General features: G+C 44.0%; 1 protein-coding gene across 1 annotated transcript in view; it reads right to left on the bottom strand.

The window, feature by feature from the left end:
- micu1 (mitochondrial calcium uptake 1) overlaps positions 1 to 22,065 on the bottom strand; it is an 85,236-nt gene that overhangs the window by 11,854 nt on the left and 51,317 nt on the right. The window contains exons 6-10 of the mRNA XM_084076896.1: positions 12,409 to 12,523; positions 9,610 to 9,692; positions 8,172 to 8,372; positions 4,942 to 5,079; positions 639 to 747 (exon numbers count right to left, since the gene is read on the bottom strand). Of these exons, the coding sequence (XP_083933022.1) occupies positions 639 to 747; positions 4,942 to 5,079; positions 8,172 to 8,372; positions 9,610 to 9,692; positions 12,409 to 12,523 (646 nt within the window). The remainder of the gene's footprint in view (positions 1 to 638; positions 748 to 4,941; positions 5,080 to 8,171; positions 8,373 to 9,609; positions 9,693 to 12,408; positions 12,524 to 22,065) is intronic.

The raw sequence follows: 22,065 nt of genomic DNA, 5'->3' as shown, positions 1-22,065 counted from the left end.
TGGCACTATTTAGTGCCACTGGAAGCCTTGAAATAAATTTACAGAGATTTAATATTGTTTCTCTAGTATTTCTCTGTGTGTACGTATGTCCGTGTCTATGTCCAGGTGTATGTCCATCCTTATGTTCGTCCTCTGTATTCTTATTAACTGGGGTATAAACTAATATTGATATTAGATATTAGATATTAATATTGAAACACATATCTATGACAAAATGTATCAAAGACGCCGCTACCTTCACACAGGTGTGATTTTTCCCTCTACACCTATACCTCTTTGCCAAAAATAGCCGATCTACAAGGCGTTGTGGCCTTGTAGATCTGCTATTTTTGGCTAAAGTTCTCCTCAGAAAAGGGATGCTAGGTTTCGAGTGGTTATGGTAAAAAGAAAAATCGTATCACATAAAGAATTGGCGGACCCCCTGTAGTAACTCTGAGGACCCCCTAGGGGTCCCGGACCCCCTGTTGAAGACCCCTGCTGTAAACTGGATTTTTTTTTTTTTTTTTTAAAAGGGCACTTCTTGTCAAGAGGGCAAAGGGCAGGTGCTCTAGCACCACCTAGAGTCTATCTGTGCACGTCCCTGGAGACCAGGTGGGTAGGGGGGGGGGCTCAGGGCTAACGAGGTGGTGGTGGTGTACCTTTATCTATGGACGCTCCGGCCATGTGGTAGAAGCTCAGGGCCGTGTCCACGTCGTTCACGTTCTTAAGAAACGTGAAGAAGTTCTCCACTTCCTCAAACGAGATGCCCTGAAAGGGAGAGAGGGAAAAAAACGTTATTGGTCGAGGTTTTTGACCGGTCGCTGTGTCAGAAACTCTTTTACTGAACGTCTCGTCTCCTTGTAGTATTATTGTTGTTGTTTTTCTCAGTCGCGCGCCACTCCCGCCGTTCCACTCAGACGGTAGTGATGTAATAATCCAGAAAAATATCAAACATTTGAAAATGATAACAATCAGGAAATCAAGAGGTTTTAGATTGGGATCTTTGAACTGCTCACACTATAAGCATAATCTTGCCAGATAATCGCTCCCCATCAGGCTAAAACAAGGAAAGACCCTCCATCAAGCTAGAACAGGGAAGGCCCTTCCATCAAGCTAGAACAGGGAAGGCCCTTCCATCAAGCTAGAACAGGGAAGGCCCTTCCATCAAGCTAGAACAGGGAATGGCCCTCACGACTAGGGCTGTCACTATTACAAATTTAAGTTGACGATTAATTGTCACTCAAATAATTGCGATTAACAATTTAATTGTGTGTTTGGCCATTGAACATTGGAACATATGAAGCCTTTGATATGACAAATAACTGAAATATCCAAAGAAATTAATGACATATTTAATAATTTTATAGATAAAATAGCAGAAATAGCTCATCTACAATGGGCTTTAGGAAGCAGCTTCCATGATGTTGTGGGAGGAACTACAGTATCTGACACACACAGATAAATAATAAGACACAGACAGGCGTAGGTAGACAGTTGCACTAACACACACACACACACACACACACACACACACACACACACACACACACACACACACACACACACACACACACACACACACACACACACACACACACACACACACACACACACACACACACACACACACACACACACACACCTGTCACAACACTGATGGTCTCATATGCTTCCAAAAGCAGCTGGTACAGCAAACGCCACTTTTCATTTACCTCGCAGGTATTTGCAGAAAGACAACACAGGCAGACACAGTACAGTATAAGAGGAAGAGATGAGAGGCAGAGAAAGGGAGGATGAGAAAAGAGAGAGAGAGAGAGATGCTGACTGCAGTCTTAATTCCCCGGGGAGGCTGGGCTACAGCAGCTCTGCCTGGTAGCCCGGGGAGGGAGGGATGAATATAGCTTTCTACGCCGTTCCGTCTTCTTCTCTTTTTTGCTAATTGAGGCGTTTAACCACGGAGCTAGCCTTATCATAACCAAGTTTGACATCTGCGATACATTTATGCAAATCACAGAGAACCCCCTATTAACATGCTATATCCTGGGGGGTGAGAGAGAGAGAGAGAGAGAGAGAGAGAGAGAGAGAGAGAGAGAGAGAGAGAGAGAGAGAGAGAGAGAGAGAGAGAGAGAGAGAGAGAGAGAGAGAGAGAGGAGAGAGAGAAAGAGAGAGGGAGAGAGAGAGAGAGAGAGATTGCTGGAGTGCCTTTGGGGATGTGCATACTGGAGGTGTAACATGAATACTGCTAATTAAGTGACGGGGCTCATTTACAGTGACGTGGGCAGTGCACCAGCGTGAGGCCACCTGTCACACCAACAGCTTGAATAAGAGGTAGCGCTCATAATATACACTTTCTCTGCATACTTGGAATACCGCTGCGCATGGTAAAATATGCACATATAAACCCTATATACTTCATCAGCTGGAGTCCCCAGGGTGTCTATACTAGAGCTCCCTCCTGTTTTTCCCTCTACATCAAACGTCTTCACCATAAATAAGCCAGTCTACAGGCTCACAATGCGTCATGTTGCGAGCTTGCGGAGCGGCTATTTTTGCCCAACGTTTGCCCCCAGAATAGGGACGGTGGTAGTGTTGTGTTCGCGTGGGTAATTTCACTTGAGTTGAAATGGCACCGGTGTTGCTGTGTGCTGATTTTGACAACAAATGTAGTTTTAGTCATAGTCTTTTAAATAAAATTCCATTCAGTTTTAGTCATATTTTAATCATCTGAAATGTTTTAGTTTTTGTCTAGTTTTAGTCGACTAAATGTACAGTTGATTTAGTCGACTAAAATGTATTTTGGCGGTGCCTTGATGGCGTCGTAATGGCTGATTTTACACTTGGTTGCATGCTGAAAATAGCCGATCTACAAGCCCACAACGCGTCGCAGTGCGACGCGTTGTGAGCTTGTAGATCTGCTATTTTCGAGCGCAAACAAACATAAAATGACTTGTCTTTTAGTTCCACTTGTCCCTCCCTAACATTTTAGTCTAGTTTTTATTTGTTGACAAAATTGACAATATATTTAGTCTTAGTTTAAGTCATCATAGCTTAGTTTTTATTTAGTTTTCGTCAGTGAAAAAAGGTAGCCGACGAACATTTTTCGTCATAGTTTTACTCGACGAAATCAACACTGGTGTGTGCTTTTCTTCATGCCTCCCATGCAGCCCAGCATGGCCATTTCTCTTCGCTCGCTGCATTGTGGCAATGCCTCTGACAGGGGAGGGCAGGAGAGTCACAATACTGATGGTCTCACATGCTTAGCCCATTAAGACCTAAGGCCAATTCTATAAAATATCTTCTAAATACTAACTGTTTTTTGAAGAAACTTCTGTTACTATGTCAGTGGTTCTCAATCTTTTTCATGTCAAGGACCCCCAAAATGATATGAATTTGGCCGCCGACCCCCATCTCAAAATATTTTGTTCCAGGGACCCCCAGTAGCAAAGATTTGAGTTGAAAATGTTCGCTTTAAAAGAATATAAATGTATTAATTTGCACACATTTTCTTGATTTTTCAAAAATAGCAGATCTACTTGTAGATCTGCTATTTGTGAATAGCCAAAGTGTAAAATAATGCTTTGTAGCTCAAATCTAAAAATGACACAGTTCCAGGTCTTAATGGGTTAACACCAGAGGGACGAATGAGCAGAGGGAAAGTAGAAATGTTTCCCCTTGTGACCACCTTGCTCTACTACCAGTTGCCAATATTCCACCCAAACGGGAACCGAGTAATGGGACTGTTGATGAATATCAGAGCCGAGTAGTTCAGACAGAGGGAGGCACGGAGGCCTAAACTTCAGGGATCGGGGTGCTTTGTATGCAGACGGTGGAAGATGGAGGTGAGAGAGAGGCAGAGGAAGTGAGCGAGCGAGCGTTGGGCAGGTAGTTAGAGGGAAGGTTCTGACACGGACATCCTTGCCAACCTTTCATCTCCATCACACACACGCACTCAGACACGCACGCACAAGCACACACACACACACGACTGATCGCCCATCCCTCAGGCACATACACTGCCTTGTCTACTTCCACATCGCTATATTTCAGTGATTCTGAATCTTTTTCATTTCAATGACCCTCAGCTTGATATGCATTAGGCCAGTGACCTACTTGATACACTTTTTTTTTTAATCTCTGGGACCCCAATCTACACTGTAATTATAAAATCCTGTATTAATTTAACTCTGGGCCCGGACGGTTGGCGTAACCGTCTGGGCACCTAGGCTGGTAATCCAGCCTGACAGTGTGTCACGAGTTCGACTCCCGATCCCGACGACCTTTGCTGCGTGTCACCCTCCCATCTCTCTCCCCATTTCCTGTCAGTCTACTGTTCCTATCGATAAAGGCAGAAAAATACCCCAAAAATATCTTTAATTTCTATTTTTAACTCAGAGTGTGTCTATTTGTACACACTCAGCGTTACAGACCTGTAACTGGTTCCTATACACACACTTTCTGATAGGAACAAGAAGGCCATCACACGCTTGGCACTTTCAATAACAAATGACAAATGACATTTTAGCAGGAGTTTTGTCCCCTCAGCCATTGCGGCATTAAAACTCGATAGGATACAGTGGGGACCTCATGTATTGTCTTGGTGATATGTTGATATGTGTTGTTTTTTGTTGTTGATTTTTAACAGACTTGTGAAGACAAATATCCCTTCGGGGACAATAAAGATTATTATTATAATAACTATAAATCATCTAGCTGTGGACCCCCCTCAAGGACCCCTGGGGGTCCCCGGGCCCCATGTTGAGAACCAGTGCTATATTTCATGCATTAGTACTGAATACCACTGAAGTTGCCTCATAGCCTTGTTGTGATGCATTTGCAAGTGCAGAAACTCAACACACACACACACACACACACACACACACACACACACACACACACACACACACACACACACACACACACACACACACACACACACACACACACACACACAGGTCTACATACCTGTGCGTCCTTGAACATCTTTTTCAGGCCCTTCTGCATCAGTTTGAGTTTACGGGACTGGACCCCGCTGTAGACCAGCAGCATGCCTCCAAACTGCCTCTCTGTGATCCTACCGTCCACAGGGTCGTTCCTCTCAAACTACGGTGGAGGGGAGAGACAGTTAAAGATTAGAGCCAGACCCATGACAGATTGTTTGGGTTCAATCAATGGCATTAATTCGGAAAACGTATAAAACATATTCTTTAAATTCACCTATAATGACATGCCCATAATAGGGACACCAGGTTGTAAGTCGTTAAAACCCGGGACACATCGGCTGCATAATTGTCATTACCGAAAAAAAATGAATAATCTGATATATCGGGGGCACGGTGGCACAGTCGGTAGCGCTCACAGCTAGAAAGTCCTGGGTTCGATTCCCCCTCAGGGGCGCTGTGGGCACTGGGGGGGGAGGGGGCGTGCCTGATGGAGGGGAAAGGAACTGGTTGGAATAACGTCTTCCTTCCACACGCTACGTCCTACCGGGGTAACGCCCCCTCTGTCAGGTGATAAGAAGCGACCTGCTCACTCCTCATGCATTGAAGGAAGCATGAGCTCAGTTCTGGGCTCTCCCCGGGCTGGCAGAGGGAGAGGGGATCACACAGGCTCTATTAAAGATTGAGTGCCGGCCACAGTTGCAGAGGATGAAGGGGTGGAGGGAGGGACTAGAGAGAGAGAGAGATGGGAAACGGTAAATACTGGTGTCAGCCTTCAAGTTGAATCACGCCTGGGGGTTGGCGTGGCGACATTAATTCTGCATGTGCATTTTTATAGCGTTCCAATGGAGCAGGGCTAGCAACAGTGGGGCCTGGCCGTGTCAGGTCAATACGGCTGATTTACATCTGCGGCCGCTTGACAGCCGCGGGGCCTCCAGCCCCCCGAGCCCCCCCCCGCAGTGAGCTTTCAAAATGCTAATTCCAACACGCTTCTGACAGCCGTGTTTCACGAGTCATGACAAAGCCAAAATAAAGCCTGCAAGGGAATGGCTTGGGAGGGAGTGCAACACACCAAGTGTTGCGGTGGGGGGGGGGCTGCCCCCACCTCTGACACGTTCATGGCATGCACAAATAGAAGTCCGACTTGGTGAGCTGAAGTGCTGATTAAAAGACTGCAGCGCGGCTTGTTCATTCCACCGTGCACGGACAGTCACGCACGGACAGGCTCATAAAGAGAGAACCACCACATACAAAAAAAACTTTTACTTTTACTTTTTTTTTTACGATACGTTGCTTTTCCGACTCTGTATTTGTGTGATGATGATTTTGAACTGTTTGGTGCTATTTTATGTGTTTATGAATTGAATTCAAGGACTATCGTGATATATCGTTGGTGAAATTTCATGCAATATATCGTGATATCGCAATGTATCGAATATCGTGATATTATTGTTATCGAGGGCCTATTATCACCACAGATATCGTATCGTGAGATACCCATATTGTCCCACCCCTAGTGTCGAGTGCCAAGGAAGAAAAAAAAAAGCGTTGCGAGCTTGTAGATCAGCCATTTCTGGCCCGCGTTCAACAGAATGTAAATTAAAGCATGAGAGAGAGAGAGAAAGAGTAGGGGGGGGGCGAACATAAGCAACTGGAGGGCCGTCCGGCCGTGAAAAAGATTTAGGTGCTGAATTAAAGCCCGAGCAGTGATGCAGCATCAGCAATTAAGAGGGAAAGAGAGAGAAGGCGGGGAGAGAGGGAGATATAAGAGAGAGGGAGGGAGGGAGGGAGGGAGAGAGGGAGGTATAGAGAGATAGAGGCATTGACACAAGAGTCTTAACCCATTAAGACCGGGAACGCATCAGTGTAATTTTTTAGATTTATTTGGGCTATTCAAAAATAGCAGATATACAAGCTCATAGCGCGGCATCGAGTGCTGCGCTACGAGCTTGTAGATCTGCTACTTTTGAAAAATTGTGAAAATGTGTTGCAAATCTTTTGAATACGTACAATGTTTTAAAGCAAACATTTGTAACTCAAATCTTTGCTTATTATTGATTCTACAAATGTCTTCTAAATCCTAACAGTTTCTTTTTTTAAAGGGACTTATGTTGCTTTAATATCAGTGGTTCTCAAACGTTTTTCATGTCAAGGACCTCCACAATTATATGTATTTGGCCACGGACCCCCCCATCTCAAAATATTTTGTACCAGGGACCCCCAGAAGTAAAGATTTGCTTAAAAAAAGTATATACATATTCAAAGATTTGCACACATTTTCACGTTTTTTTTTCTTCAAAAATAGCAGATCTACAAGCTCATAGTGCGGCACTCGGTGCCGCGCTATGAGCTTGTATATCTTCTGTTTTTGAATAGCCCAAAGAAATCTAAAGTGACACTGATGCGTTCACCGGATCCAATGGGTTAAAGATGAGGATGGTCCAGTGTGTTAACTGCTGTTTTATCATTCGGCTCCTTGAAGCAGCGGAGCGGGGAGTTCATTAGCGACACGGCGGGGCCTTCGCCCAGCGTCTACTGGCAGAAGAAATCCTATTCTCAGCGCTTCGGATGGCATGTCGGGCAGAACTAGCGTCCACGCTAATTAATAGAGGAACCATATGGTACGCTCGAGTGCAATCGGTACTTGTTACTGCGGAGGCAGACAGGCAAAGGGGGGGGGGGGTGGCTCAGGTGTTCCAGAGGCAGAAAGAAAAAGGGAGTTATACTCAACTTTCAAAGCCCAGGGAAGAGTGCTATCTATTCACAACACAAACAGACCAGACAATTTTATATAGGCCGCGCTTTACCCAATCAAATGTAGTGGGCGGGATTTACTGTCTGTGCTCTCGCTTCCCACTGAAAACAAACCGAAACTCATTTAACAATAGCGTCCTCGGAGCAGACAAAACCACGGAAAGATATTCACATTTTAACTTGCTCTTTCATCATAGAAACAAGTGGGCTTATAACCAAAACGATCCATGTTCTCTGGGAGAAGTGGTGTTAGTGTTCCGTGTAGAAATATTGTTAGTGGGAATGAAAACATAAGCGCACCACCGGAAGTGGAGCGCTGAGGGCAGACCAAAAACCCCGGTTTCCTTGCGCACGGGTGCTCCATTTAGCTCCCCCCAGAGCCAAGTGAAAGAGTAAAAAACAGCAGAGGGCACTGTTTTTCCTTTTTATTTGGCTTTGGGTTCCCAGATTGTTTTATATGTAACATACATCTCACACTCACAAACTGCTGTAAAATCTCACCTCTAGTTTGAGCACGTCGTGCTGCAGTTTCCTCTGGAACTCCAGGAAGCTGCCGATGGTGAGCTTGCCCTTGAGGTCGGCTCCGAAGAAGTAGGTGGTGAGCGCGGAGCTGCAGCCGGCCGTCTTCAGGGTGTTTCCCGTGGTGGAACGGTCTCTGTGTCTCATGCCCATGCTGGTCTGAGAACGGATGATGCTCTGGACCTGGAGACAGTGTGAAAAGGCATGAGGACATTCAGGGATCGATCATACTGGAGATAAATATTCTGTGGTTCTTGAAAGATTAGTCAGAATGCTTAAAAATGCTGGCAGAAGCTACAGCCTGTTTTAGAAAACCAGTGGCAGTGAATGTGTTAACAAATGACCAAAAGAAATCCCTTATCTCCCAAATTAGTCATTTCATTATGCTAATTCTCGATTCCCTGTGTATTCTAGTCCCATGTCCCATAAGTCAATGATAATAGCTCCCTTGGAACGCTCAGACAAGCTGGAGGCACTGTGTGTGGAGGATTCAAAACCCTAGTCTCCACGGTAAAAGGTAAGAACTTTACCCCTGTGGCATCTGAGCGCCCATGTTAACAATTGTATGGTGAATTCAATTCCCTTGTTATTCACAGAAAATAACACCTCTAGCAGAAAAGAACAGAGGAAGTCCTGAGTAAAGGTGACGAGCTAGTACGATGCAATTTATTCAGTAGCTTCCCCCATTTTAAACAGGTCTATTAGTGAAGGAAGAAGTTCAAATAAAAGGTCTGAGGTTCTGAAAAAACACCTGTATGAAAGCGATAATGGTGGTACTGCTGTAGTGATACTGAAAAGCCCATCAGAACTAATGGCAGAGAGATATTAGGCTGGTAATACAATAGCACTGCTCTTTGTCTCCCTCTTGTCTTGTGACAGTAGAGCCTTGGTTCTCAAAGTGGGGTCCGGGGACCCCCAGGGGTACTTGAGGAGGTTCCAGGGGGTACCCAGCAAAATGTGTAAATATAGCATCAGAATAATTAGGACCTTTCATACTTTGGCTATTCAAAAATAGCAGATATACAAGCTCATAGCGCGGCACCGAGTGCCGTGCTACGAGCTTGTAGATCTGCTATTTTTGAAAAATCTTGAAAATTTGTGCAAATCTTTGAATATATATATTTTTAAAGCAAACATTTTTAACTCAAATCTTTGCTTCTGGGGGGTCCCTGGAACAAAATATTTTTAGATGGGGGTCCGCGGCCAAATACATATCATTTTGGGGGTCCTTGACATGAAAAAGTTTGAGAACCACTGCAGTAGAGTATGTCAGTGCGGGGCTTATCCTTATTGCCTCTTTGTGTAATATGGCTTACTGTAATACCATCTGGATGTAACGGACAGGCTTGCTCTTTTTCTTTGTTAGTTGTTGATGTGGTATATTTGAATTATTTTGCATGGTGTGCTGCTGAGTCCTAACCTGCTCAAACTCCTCCAGATCCACCTCTCCGTCGCCGTTCAAATCAAACATCTTGAAGGCAATCTCAAAGTTCCTCTGAGGAGCTAGAAACCACAAGAGACACACACACACACACACACACACACACACACACACACACACACACACACACACACACACACACACACACACACACACACACACACACACACACACACACACACACACACACACACACACACACACACACACACACACACACACACAGACAGAAGAGTCAGGGACACGGTTCATAATACACTGAGATCGACACAGGACAACACAATGGGGCTCACTGTATCACCAGAACAACCTGCAGAGTTCAATACCGACTCGATCAGATATGGGATGCATTGGAGACTGTGTACGGAGCGATAAAGATGAATCGCTGACAAGAGGGAACAGGCTGTGCGTGTGTGTGTGTGTGTGCGCGCGCGTGCGTGCGTGCGTATCACTTCAAGAAAGAGGAGATATTTCTTAGATGTGTTAAATGGACTGAGACCAAGCATAAGGTGTCCTGCCTGTGTGCTAATGAACGACTTGCCCTTGAGAATCTCGCCGGTGACAAATCTCATACAAATGAGTTTTCTTTTTTTAATGTTGAATGGTCAAAGTCAAGCAGGGAATAAAAGTTTACCGGCCTTTTTGGAAAAGAGGGGACCTAGCGCCCCATCGCTCTTAGTCTGGACTGTCGACACATTCATAACAGAATGCATAGTCTCAAGGCCAATACAGCCGGCACATCAATCAATATAGCCGTACCTCAGTTATAGATAAAACAAAGACAAAACACCCTTTCAGTGAAACAAGATAACTGGTAGAGATAACTTGCGAGACAGACCGTTATCCGTTGTAACAACTGACAGTTATTTACACTGTACCGAGCAGGAGGATATCATTCTGGCCTAGCTAGCATTATTATATCAGACATTTGTAAGGCAGAATGGACAGTGAAATCCCCAAGGCTGTGCTTTTTTCCTTTTCTTTTATTTAGCTGACAAAGCAGGGAAACAAAGTGTAGGGGACAAACAAGCTAAAAATCCTGACGGTATTTAATGGACCCTATCACACATGTTTACACCAGGGGTCTTCAACAGGGGGTCCGGGACCCCTAGGGGGTCCTCAGAGTTACTACAGGGGGTCCGCCAAATATTTGTGTGATATGATTTATTTTACATTAACCACTTGAACCCTAGCATCCCTTTTCTGAGGAGAACTTTAGCCAAAAATAGCCGATCTACAAGCTCACAACGCGAGGCGTTGTGAGCTTGTAGATCGGCTATTTTTGGCCAAGAGTTATAGGTGTAGAGGGGAAAAAAGAGCAGCAAACGTTTATCTGAAACACAATTTTATACAATATAGAGGGGGGTCCCTGCTTCATCTCTCTCTCAGCTAGGGGGTCCTTGGCCTGAAAACGTTGAAGACCCCTGGTTTACACCATTGATTACTGTTCAAACCGTTTCTCAAAGCATACTGCGTGGTTTGGTTGATTTTTGAGGCAATCAGTGGATTCCATTCATTTCAGAATGAAAATCAATTTGCAGACAACAAAAACTTGAGCTTGAGCGAGATACTCCAACACGCTAAATATCATTGCAAGGTAATTCTGTGTGAAAGTTAGGTCATGCATTTTAATGATTTTTATAGTGTGGATTGATTTGAAAGTAGCCAACAATTGTCCCTGGAGGAAAGATTGATTTATGAAATGCATTTAAAACGGCCATGATTTATAATTGACTCACTTATTCAGGTAAGTTCGGTAACGTTCTTTTGGAGAAAATGTAAAGAAATGCAAATGCAAAAAAAGCAATTACCTAAACTATAAAATAATGAACAGGAAAATAGTCTGTGCGGGATATAGTCAAAGCTGTGTAGACAATGACCTAGTGACGGAGACATGCTCCTTCAATCACTTAAAAGGGATAGTTCACCCAAAAAAGTACTTTTTTTCTATCGATTAGTCACCCAATGGAGACTTGAATTCATGGATATGTTTTTGTTTTTGTCGCATTCCTAAGCCAATAATGATGATTATGATGACCGGCAGTGGTTCCGGTAGGAGACACATAGTCTCCTTTGTGTCTCCTACCGGAACCGCTGCCTACCGGGCAGCTGGTCATCAAATTATTGGCTTAGGAATGCGAGAAGTCTCCATGGGGTGACTAATTGATAGAAAGAAAAAAACAATTGGGTGAACAATCACTTTACGCCCCATTTTATACTTTGGTTATGCCAATCTACAAGCTTGTAGATCGGCTATTATAGAAGATTTATTTGTTTATATTTTTTAACCCATTAAGACCTGAGGACGATTCTACAAAATGTTTTCTGAAAAACGTATGTTTCTATATCAGTGGCTTTCAAACTTTTTCATGTCAAGGACCCCCAAAATGATATGAATTTGGCCGCGGACCCCCATCTCAAAATATGTTGTTCCAGAGACCCCCCAGAAGCAAAGATTTGAGTTAAAAATGTTTGCTTTAAAAATGAATATATTCAAAGATTTGCACACATTTTCAAGATTTTTCAAAAATAGCAGATCTACAAGCTCATAGTGCGGCACTCGGTGCCGCGCTATGAGCTTGTATATCTGCTATTTTTGAATAGCCAAAGTGTAAAACAATCATTTTTAGCTCAAATCTAAAAATGACAGATGCGTTCCAGGTCTTGAAGGGTTAAGCCCTATTTTATACTTTGGTTATTCAAACCGAATCTACAAGCTTGTAGATCGGCTATTTTAGAGTTGTTTGGAGGAAGCATAGGGTTGAATCAGATACATACTGGACAGCACGGTGGTCAGGAAGATGTAATCAGAGAAGGAGATGAGGCCGCATTCTCCCAGCGTGAAGAAGATGCTGTCCTCATCTGCAAACTTCTCCCTCTCTTGGGCTATCTTCTGCTCCGGGAAGAGAGAGAGTGTGTTAAAAACCCCACAGCCTGTGATGCAGGGTTCCCCTTACAGCTTTAAAATGGACCCATGGTAGGATGGACAGGTTCCTGTGTGTGTCTGTGTGTGTGTGTCTCTGTGTGTGTGAGTGTCTGAGGCTCATTGAAACCACTTATAATCTGTCATTCCTATTTTTTGGGGCGTGTCAAAAATTGTCAATTGTCAAAAACACTTTTGTACTTTTACTCAACCAAATTTAGAATTCCGGACTTTTACTTGTAATGGACTATTTCTACATTGCGGTACTGATACTTATAGAAAAATATAGAATTTGAGTACTTTTTCCACCACTGGTTGTGAGCTTGTAGATCTGCTATGTTCGCTGTCCGTCGACAAAAGCATACAGAGATCAGGGCTTCTTAAGTGGCGTTTAGCAGAGAGACCGTGGCTGGAGCTCAGACACGCACACAGGTGCACAGACACAGACACAAAAACACGACCGTGGTGTAAATATAATGGTTATAAAGGAAGGTAACAAGGCCAGGGGGAGGTCGGATCATACCAATAAACTGTCATGCAAGTGCTGTGCATACACATGAAGCCGAACAGGCAAAGGGAGAGGGCAGCGGTGAGGGATGGTTAAAACACTAAAGTCTATTAGTGTATATATATATAAGTGTGGCCCGGAACATTCTCATCAACATGTGGCTGTACTCACAGTGTGGAAATCGACACAGAAAGAGAGAGAGACAACACCAAGAAAGAGAAACACTGTGGCACAAACACAGAGACTATTGATTAACTATACGTGGAAACACAACCCGGAAATGTATTAATCCTTAAAACAGCGAAAGTGACCTTTCTTTCCTCTGCCTCACACACTCTCGCTCGCTCACACACACACACAGACACACACACACACACACACACGCAAGAGTTCCTCGTTAGCATGTGTATAGTTACAGCATTGCATGAAAGGTTTTGTTTTAATCCACATGCGCACGACACACACACACACACACACACACACACACACACACACAGACACGCGCACGACACACACACGGTGGTAAACACACAGATCCCCGCTATACTGAGGGAGGTGGTTCTACCCAAAACACACACACACACACACACACACACACACACACACACACACAAGAAGAGAAGAGAAGAGGACAGACTTAGACAGAGCATGCCTATGGGGGAACGGAGGGACTGGAGGAGAGGGCTGTTACGGGCCCACGTATGGAGTTTACCTCCGTCTGTAAGGAGGTCCGGTTCAGGAGGAGGAAGGAGGAGCAGAAACAAACGTTAAGAGCACCGCTGTCTCTAGCAGAGAGAGAGGCCGTGGGCACAGAACACACACCATATGTGCTTTTATCACGTCACCTCACACTGTAAAATCCTCCGTGTTAAAGGGATAGTTCACCCAAAAAATGACTTATTTTCTATCAATTACACACCCCATGAAGCCTTCAATTCATGGCGATTTTTTTGTTTTTTGTCGCATTCTTAAGCCAATAATTTGATGACCGGCGGAAAGATGCTAATGTCTCCGGTAGGAGACTCAAAGTTGAGACTTTGAGTCTCCTACCAGAGCCACCGCCGCTCATCAAATTATTGGCTTAGGAATGCGACAAAAAACAAAAAAAATCTCCATGAATTCAAGGCTTCACGGGGTGTGTCGATAGGAATAGAAAGTCATTTTAGGGGTGAACTATCCCTTCAATCCAACTCCGAGAATGTACGAATGTAACGGTCCATTTGGTTACATTTGTACACTCTCAGTGTTGGATTAACACGCACATGCATACACACAGAGAAAACTGTTTATTTTTTCCGACATACGTTTTTAGGAGAGCACCACTCAATTTCAGAATTCACATTATGCGTAATTCATATTCATACATTTGTGTACATGGGGAACTCGCTGCTAATGCTATAGACCAGTGGTTCTCAACCTGTGGGTCACTCAGGACCCCCAGGGGGGTCCTCACATGATTTTGGGGGGGTCCCCAGATGACAGTGAAGTGACAATTTAAGGACTTTTAAGACGTTTTAATATCTAAAAAGAATTACAATTACAGCATCAAAAGTAATCAACAAACTGTACTATAAAAACTGGTCAAACATTGGCCAAATTGTCAAATAATATAAGAAAGAGGAAAAACATTTGAAAATAGCAGAAAATAGCAGATCTACAAGCTCACAACGCCTCGCAACGTTGACGTTGCAGATCTACAGCTTGTAGATCTGCTATTTTCACAATATTTATCTAGGGGGTCCCCAGTTCAAATATGATTATTTTTGGGGGTCCACGGCCTGAAAAGGTTGAGAACCACTGCTATAGACAACAGACAGACCATCACAAGAAGACTGTGATGTTCCTGAGATGTAAGGCTACAACCTGAAGCTGCTCCATTGACAATGACCGGGGCACCGCCTCACAGAATGACACTTAAAAGAGCTTTTAAAATGAGCGAAAGCCGGCATTCTATATCTCGTGTGTAAAACTACAATCACAGTCCCTCTGCTTTCAGCTTCTCCAAGTGATTGTCAATGGAACTGTGTACAGTACACTGGTGTTAAGTTACAGTTTGGACAAACAGACTGTATTCTCCAGCGATGGGGGGGAGGGTGAGGGAGGGGGGGTCAATTTAGACAGCGAGTTCACAATGTGACATCTGCGCTGGGACCTATTTATATACATTGCATGACAAACATGGCTGAATAGTGAAATTAAGTGGCGGTTCTCTCCCCGCAAGAGAGAAAAGTTATATGACCAGATGTAAAAATTACTTCCCCTCCCTTGAACCCACACTCCTTCCGCATGAGATAAAACGACTGCTAAAAGGCAAGTGATATAGCTTTTATGAAGTGTATCGCTACTATCCCCCAATTGGCATACATCTTGATTCATCTGTGTCACTGCCGCGAAATGTAGAGAAATGGTGGTTTTACCCGAACATTTATAATTAATGACCCCCTGTGTGCGTAATGAGGAGAGGAGTGAGTGGGTCAGAGAGAGCGGGGGAGGGAAGAGAAAGGTAGAGCGAGAGAGAGAGAGAGAGAGAGAGAGAGAGAGAGAGGGCTATTACTGGAATAGTACGTAGAACTGCAGAGATATATATGAGAGAGAGAGAGAGAGATACGGAGAGATGAAAGATGAAGCCAGCTGCTGCAGGAGTTGGTGTGCAAATGTTTTCACGTGTGTGTGTGTGTGTGTGTGTGTGTGTGTGTGTGTGTGTGTGTGTGTGTGTGTGTGTGCGTGTTTGTATTGGAAAGGAGGATGAGCAAGAGAGAGAGAGGGAGAGAAATGCTAAATTTACGCTCCGTCGAAAATAGCCTAAAATAGCCGATCTACAAACCTTAGTAGATCGGCCATTGTCAGCGCGCAAGACCATCGTAAGGCCAAAGTATGACTCAGGCTAAAGAGAGACAGAATAGACACACAGTGGTGTAAAGTAACTAAGTACTTTTACATTACATTACATTACATTCAAGTACTGTACTTAAGTACAGTTTTGAGGTATTTTTTACTTGACTGGAGTATTTCCAATTTCAGTACTTTTACTTCTACTTCACTACATCTCGGATCCAAATACTATACTTTTACTCCACTACATTTATTTGAAAACTTTAGTTACTTTGTAGATTTTGATTATTAATACAAAACCTACACTAACCACTTCAGCTCTGTATACAGTACATTTCAGCCATTTGAAAATAGCCGATCTACAAGCCCACAATGCGTCGCGATGCGACGCATTGTGAGCTTGTAGATCGGCTATTTTCAAAAGATTTTTATACATTTGAAAACTTGAAATGGGACATTCTGCATAATGACTACTTTTACTTTTGGTACTGTAAGTACATTTTGATGCCAATACTTTTGCACTTTCACTCAAGTACATTTTTAATTCCGGACCTTTTACTTGTAACAGAGTATTTCTACATTGCAGTATTGATATTTTTTTTACTTAAGTAAAGCAATTGAGTACTTTTTCCACCGCTGGGTGATGATGCCACACACACACACACACACACACACCAAGCTCTCTAGGCTTGAAGTGAGAGGCAACCAGGAGAGGATCTCCGCTCTCTAGTAACACAGACCTGACTGTATGAGTGCACACACACTGTCTTCCCGCCCACCCACACACACATGCTCACAACATGGGACATGTAACCACACATGGCCTCATTAGAGAGGGGTAATAACTCATAGTCTCTACACTGTAAGAGTCAAGGACAAATATAGCCCCATGGTATGGTTTCAGTGACATTCAAGTACAACCTCAACCCCTTTCACCCTTGGCCTTGGCATCCTTATGTTGGGGAGGTCATTCTGGCTAAAAGAAACTACACATGTACGATGTCAAAACGCATCAGCGAAGCATTATGAGCTTGTAGATCGTCTATTTTCGCTTTTAAGCGGTTATGGATTATGTACTGGTGCTAAATGGCTAATCAACTGAGCACATTTGCTAAAATTGTTTTTTTTTCTTCTCTAAAACATAACTGTGAGTGTGTGTGGGCGCCTGGAAAAAACACACAAACCCAGCTAAATATGCACAAACAAATAGTCCTTTCATAATCAGCCTCTCTTGTACAGAGCACATGTCCAACATCCTACATTGGAGCCATTCCATCCTTGGACTGGAGTGACGGGTTGATAATAGCTAAAGCTAACATCTCTCTCTCTCTCAAACACACACACACGCAATCCCCTGTGCTGCCATGCGTCTCCGACACATTAACACATGCATGATGACGCATTCTGCATCCCCCACACACACACTCTCACACCACACTGTGCTTTAGGTTTCCTTTAGGCTCTGCAGCCTGTTAAGACTGTAAGTGTGTGCAGCTCAGGGGCATCATCCTCCATAGTTCTACATGACTGGTGATGGCTTAGAGGCCCCCCGACCCCCAAACCCCCCCATCGAATCTGTTCTCTGTTGGATGAGGAGCCCAGGGAGAACTTTCAGTCCATGCTCCGAAACACAATTATAAATCTGAAGCACGCAATGGGGGACAGCAGCACACAGGTTCGGTAACAGTTAAACCAGATTTATACTTAGTCGTGAACGGGCACAACTCTAGTTGCGTGTTCAACACCGCACTCAATGAAGTATAAATCAAGCCTTAGTGCTTCTTTGGCTCCAGCATTTTGGTTTGTCAACTGAGAGGGACACGGTGGTTCTGAAACACAATTATCCATTACTAAAAGGATCCCAAACTTCTTTGCTCTCAGTCGTACCAAACACTCAAACGTCCTCTGAACTTCAGTCGACCTGTCTGGAGTGTCTTCTGTGTCAAGTGTTTCTGAACAAGTGAACCGGTTTCATTTCATACATTTGAGAAGAAGTCTCTTTGTATGTAGGCTGTGTCTGGATGTGTCAGTCACGCCACGGCCAGTTCTGCAAGCTTGAATCCCAATGACAAACTGCCCAGCCATGAGAGTCCTCTGGGACTAGCTGAGGCAGAAATGCAGAGCTGTGACAGGGCTGGGGGCGCTGGGCAGTCAAGATTTAGCGATCTCATACACACACACACACACACACACACACACACACACACACACACACACACACACACACACACACACACACACACACACACACACACACACACACACACACACACACACACACACACACACACACACACACACACACACACACACACACACACACACATTCACACTTGCTCAGTTAAGTGTATGGTCAGCTCCCTAATCTCCCTAATGTAATAGACTAGAGATCAGCCCTGTAGCGGTCCTATACTTCAGAGTTCATCTCGCCCCCACAAGTTTAGCAGTAGACTCATGGATGCTGAGCATAGCCAGCAGCTTGCACGTCAAAGGGCTAAATTAACTCTCTGCTCATATTATAGTTATTACAGTTCAGTAAACTGTTTTACACGCACAACACCATTTCAAAAGTTATAAAGTCGGGGCTACACACAAAAAAGGCTATTGGGGATGCACGATTGCACGTAGGGTGAAAATATTGCATCACTGGGTTCAGGATAACATTAGAAATTGTGTTGTGGAAAATAATTTGAGCTGCTGAGGAGAATGCGAATGATGAAAGATTGTTATAGTCGATCTATTCTGTATTGTTTGCTTTGATGGGCTCAATCATTCCGCAGATGTGATGGTGATGAGACACAAATGTCAATGATGATCCAGCATTGTCTCTGTGGCATTACCATGGAAAACAGACATCTGTTCGAGCCACTCTGAATGAGATACCGGTTCATTCAACACGTAATAATACGGCAATCCTTTCAGCGCGGCCGGGCGCCAAAATAACTGCCAAAATAACCATATTTTAAACACGCGAAGCCAACTATTAAACGCTCTCCTGCTGTTTATGTATACAATACATTGTGAAAACCCCAACCACGTGTGTGTGTGTGCATGTGTGTGTGTGGGGTCTGGCGGTTGGCCTGGGGAGCCAGTGGCAGTTTGGACCACATTAATGCCACTGTACAGACTGCAGTGTGTTGTTGATGATTACATCTGTCTCTCTCCGTCCAACACTGTTGCAGCTGCAGAAACACTGATAACAGGCTAGGGGAGAGAGGGAGGCTGCATAGCGAAGGGACGAGGGAATCAAATGCTGTGGCATGCTCTCTTACTAACTCTGCTCCAGCATTTTGGCCTTACATTGTTTTTCTCCAATGTCAGTAAAAAAAGGTGACCTTGCTAAGGCTATGTCAACGCAAAGCCGAGTGCCACTACAGAGAATGCTGTTTGGCTTCTGTAGAGTGTAGACTGTGGAGATTTCAGAGCAATTCTGCAGAAGGGATTTTCTCCAGCTCATTGTCCACTGGGCCTCAAACAACAAAGACATGAAACGATGAGACCAGCTTCTGAAGATGAAAAAAACAACTAGGCTGTGTTTTTTTCATCACCCACGATTCTCTGGGACGTGAGAGAGAGAGAGAGAGAGAGAGGTGGCTGTGGCTGACTGCTCTCTCATCCTCTGTACAGGTGAGCCCCTCGTGGCGGTGTGACTGACACACATCAGTGGATTTGGAACACTAGCGCCGGTGTGGGGAGTGCTGACAAAACAAGACAGCGGGAGGAGTATAATGTGACAGACGGACACGGTGGGGCAGTGAGTTAGCCCATTAAGACCTGGAACTGTGTCATTTTTTGATTTGAGCTAAAAAAGCATTATTTTACACTTTGGGCTATTCAAAAATAGCAGAAATACAAGCTCATAGCGCGGCACCGAGTGCCGCGCTACGAGCTTGTAGATCTGCTATTTTTTGAAAAATCGTGAAAATGTGTGCAAATCTTTGAATATATATATATTTTTAAAGCGAACATTTTTAACTCAAATCTTTGCTTCTGGGGGTCCCTGGAACAACATGTTTTGATGGGGGTCCGCGGCCAAATACATATCATTTTGGGGGTCCTTGACATGAAAAAGATTGAGCACTACTGATATACTGTAGAAACCTACGTTTTTCAGAATACTGTTGGGATTTAGGAGACATGTAGAATCAGCTTCAGGTCTCAATGGGTTAAAAGGGGGTATGAATGAAAGACCAGTGTTTCAGAAGAAAGGGAGTGAGCTCCGGGAAAAGGCCATTTGGAGCAGTGACTTATGTGTCTGAAGTGGGACTGAAGGCTCCCAGCTCAGCTACAACTATAAGGCACGGTCCCTCTTTCATCTTAGTTCTTTCTCTGCGGTGCATCCGGCTTGGCCGGGCGCTCCAAACCAACACAATTGGCAGCGTTCTCAGGTGGGGGGCGGCCGGACAGGGAGGATGTTCTCCGTTTCTGCATTAATGACTCATGCAGGGTGGTCGGCGCGCCTCGGGGGGGCGTAACTGGGTGGAATAGTGTGTTCCTCCTCATATGTTAGGGTATAGGCCATACCGGTGAAACTCCATGTGTACCGGAGGAGACACGTGTTTGTCTGCACCCTCCCTTATGATCATCTGTGTGGAGTTGACAGTGACGGACTACATTTCAGGATGGGGGAAATTGGGTATTGGCTTGACGACTAAATCAGGGGTACAGTTTGGGATTGTTTTTTTTAATGTGTGTTTGTTTAAAAGTCTGAGGAAGAGCTTATTTTGTGGTGGAATAAAGCATCTGTCGCATTGGAGCCCCCAGAGTGGGAGCGTTTATTTATTTGTCCTTGCTTACTGTTCGTCGCTCAGCACCTGCCCAAATTCGGGTTGGGGATGTGCATGTCGTTTTCCTTTTTCCGATCTATCTTTTGAGACAATACTGTTATGTACAGTACATTGCACATTTTGTGCAATATGTCTCCCAAAATAAAGGCATGGTCCCTCTCCAAGGCACACACGTGCACGCAGCCATACACACACACCCACACACACACCCACACACACCCACACACACGCACTATATTACTGTATACAAATATTTGTATTGTATACAGTGGAACACAACTCACTAGCAAAAGCTAAATCCCATGAGGTGCCGAAAACTGAACTCTAGACTGTAGCAATTTTCTATTTTTTTTTAGATTATAGTGAGTGTTCCTCTTCGCCTTGTCTGCTTGTTGTTAACTAGTTATACAAACTCTTGTTTTATTATTGTATTGTTTTATTGGATCTTGTTTAGTCGATACACTTATTTGTTTTAGCTCTTGCTCATTTGATTTAGCTATTTGTCTCATCTGTTTAAGAAAGTAGGTAGCCGATATATTGCACTTTTACTTTAGCACTAGGTATACTCTTAGTTGCTTGTTTTAGCAGAAAATGCACTTAGGACTTCTGGTGATTAGTAGTTTTGTTCCCTACCTACTGTATGTTGAATGCACTTATTGCATTCACTTATTGTAAGTTGCTTTGGATAAAAGCATCTGCTAAATCAATGGTTATAAACCAGTGGTCCGGGGACCACCAGTGGTCCTTGAGGGGGTTCCAGGGGGTCCCCAGCCTAATTAATAGTTAGGAACCAAATGGACCCTTATATGTCTGTAACTCTGAGAGTGTACAAATGGAACCAAATGGACCCTAACGGGTCCATTTGGTTCCATTTGTACACTCTCAGAGTTAAATGAACACTGATGATGATGATACAGTGTAGATTGGGACCCCCAAGAAATCAAAATGGTATTCCCTGGCATATCTTTTGAAATGGGGGTCCCTGGGCTAATATGTGTCAATTTGGGGGTCCTTGACACGAAAAAGGTTGAAAACCACTGTGCTAAATGACCGCAACGTAATGTAATGTAATATAATTGTAAAGTTGATGTAATGAATGTCTCGTGTTAAAATGTTTGTCTGTGTCGGACCCCAGGAAGACTAGCTTTTGTCATGGCAAAAGCTAATGGGGATCCTAATAAACAATAAACAATAAACTATACTGTATACAAATAGTATTGTATACAGTGGAACACAACTCACTAGCAAAAGCTAAATCCCATGGAGGCGCCGAAAACTGAACTCTGCTCTGTAGCATTCACCGGTGTGAACACAAACAAAGCATTAATATTCAGTGTGTGTGTGAGTATAGTGATGATACTCTGTGACCCGGGACAGAGTAGTTT

This window comes from Gymnoscopelus microlampas (assembly GCF_963454915.1).
Source record: "Gymnoscopelus microlampas genome assembly, chromosome: 13".
NCBI classification, from domain to species: Eukaryota; Metazoa; Chordata; class Actinopteri; order Myctophiformes; family Myctophidae; genus Gymnoscopelus; species Gymnoscopelus microlampas.
The sequence above is the reverse complement of the archived record's forward strand: the minus strand, read 5'-3'. Positions and strand labels throughout refer to the sequence as shown.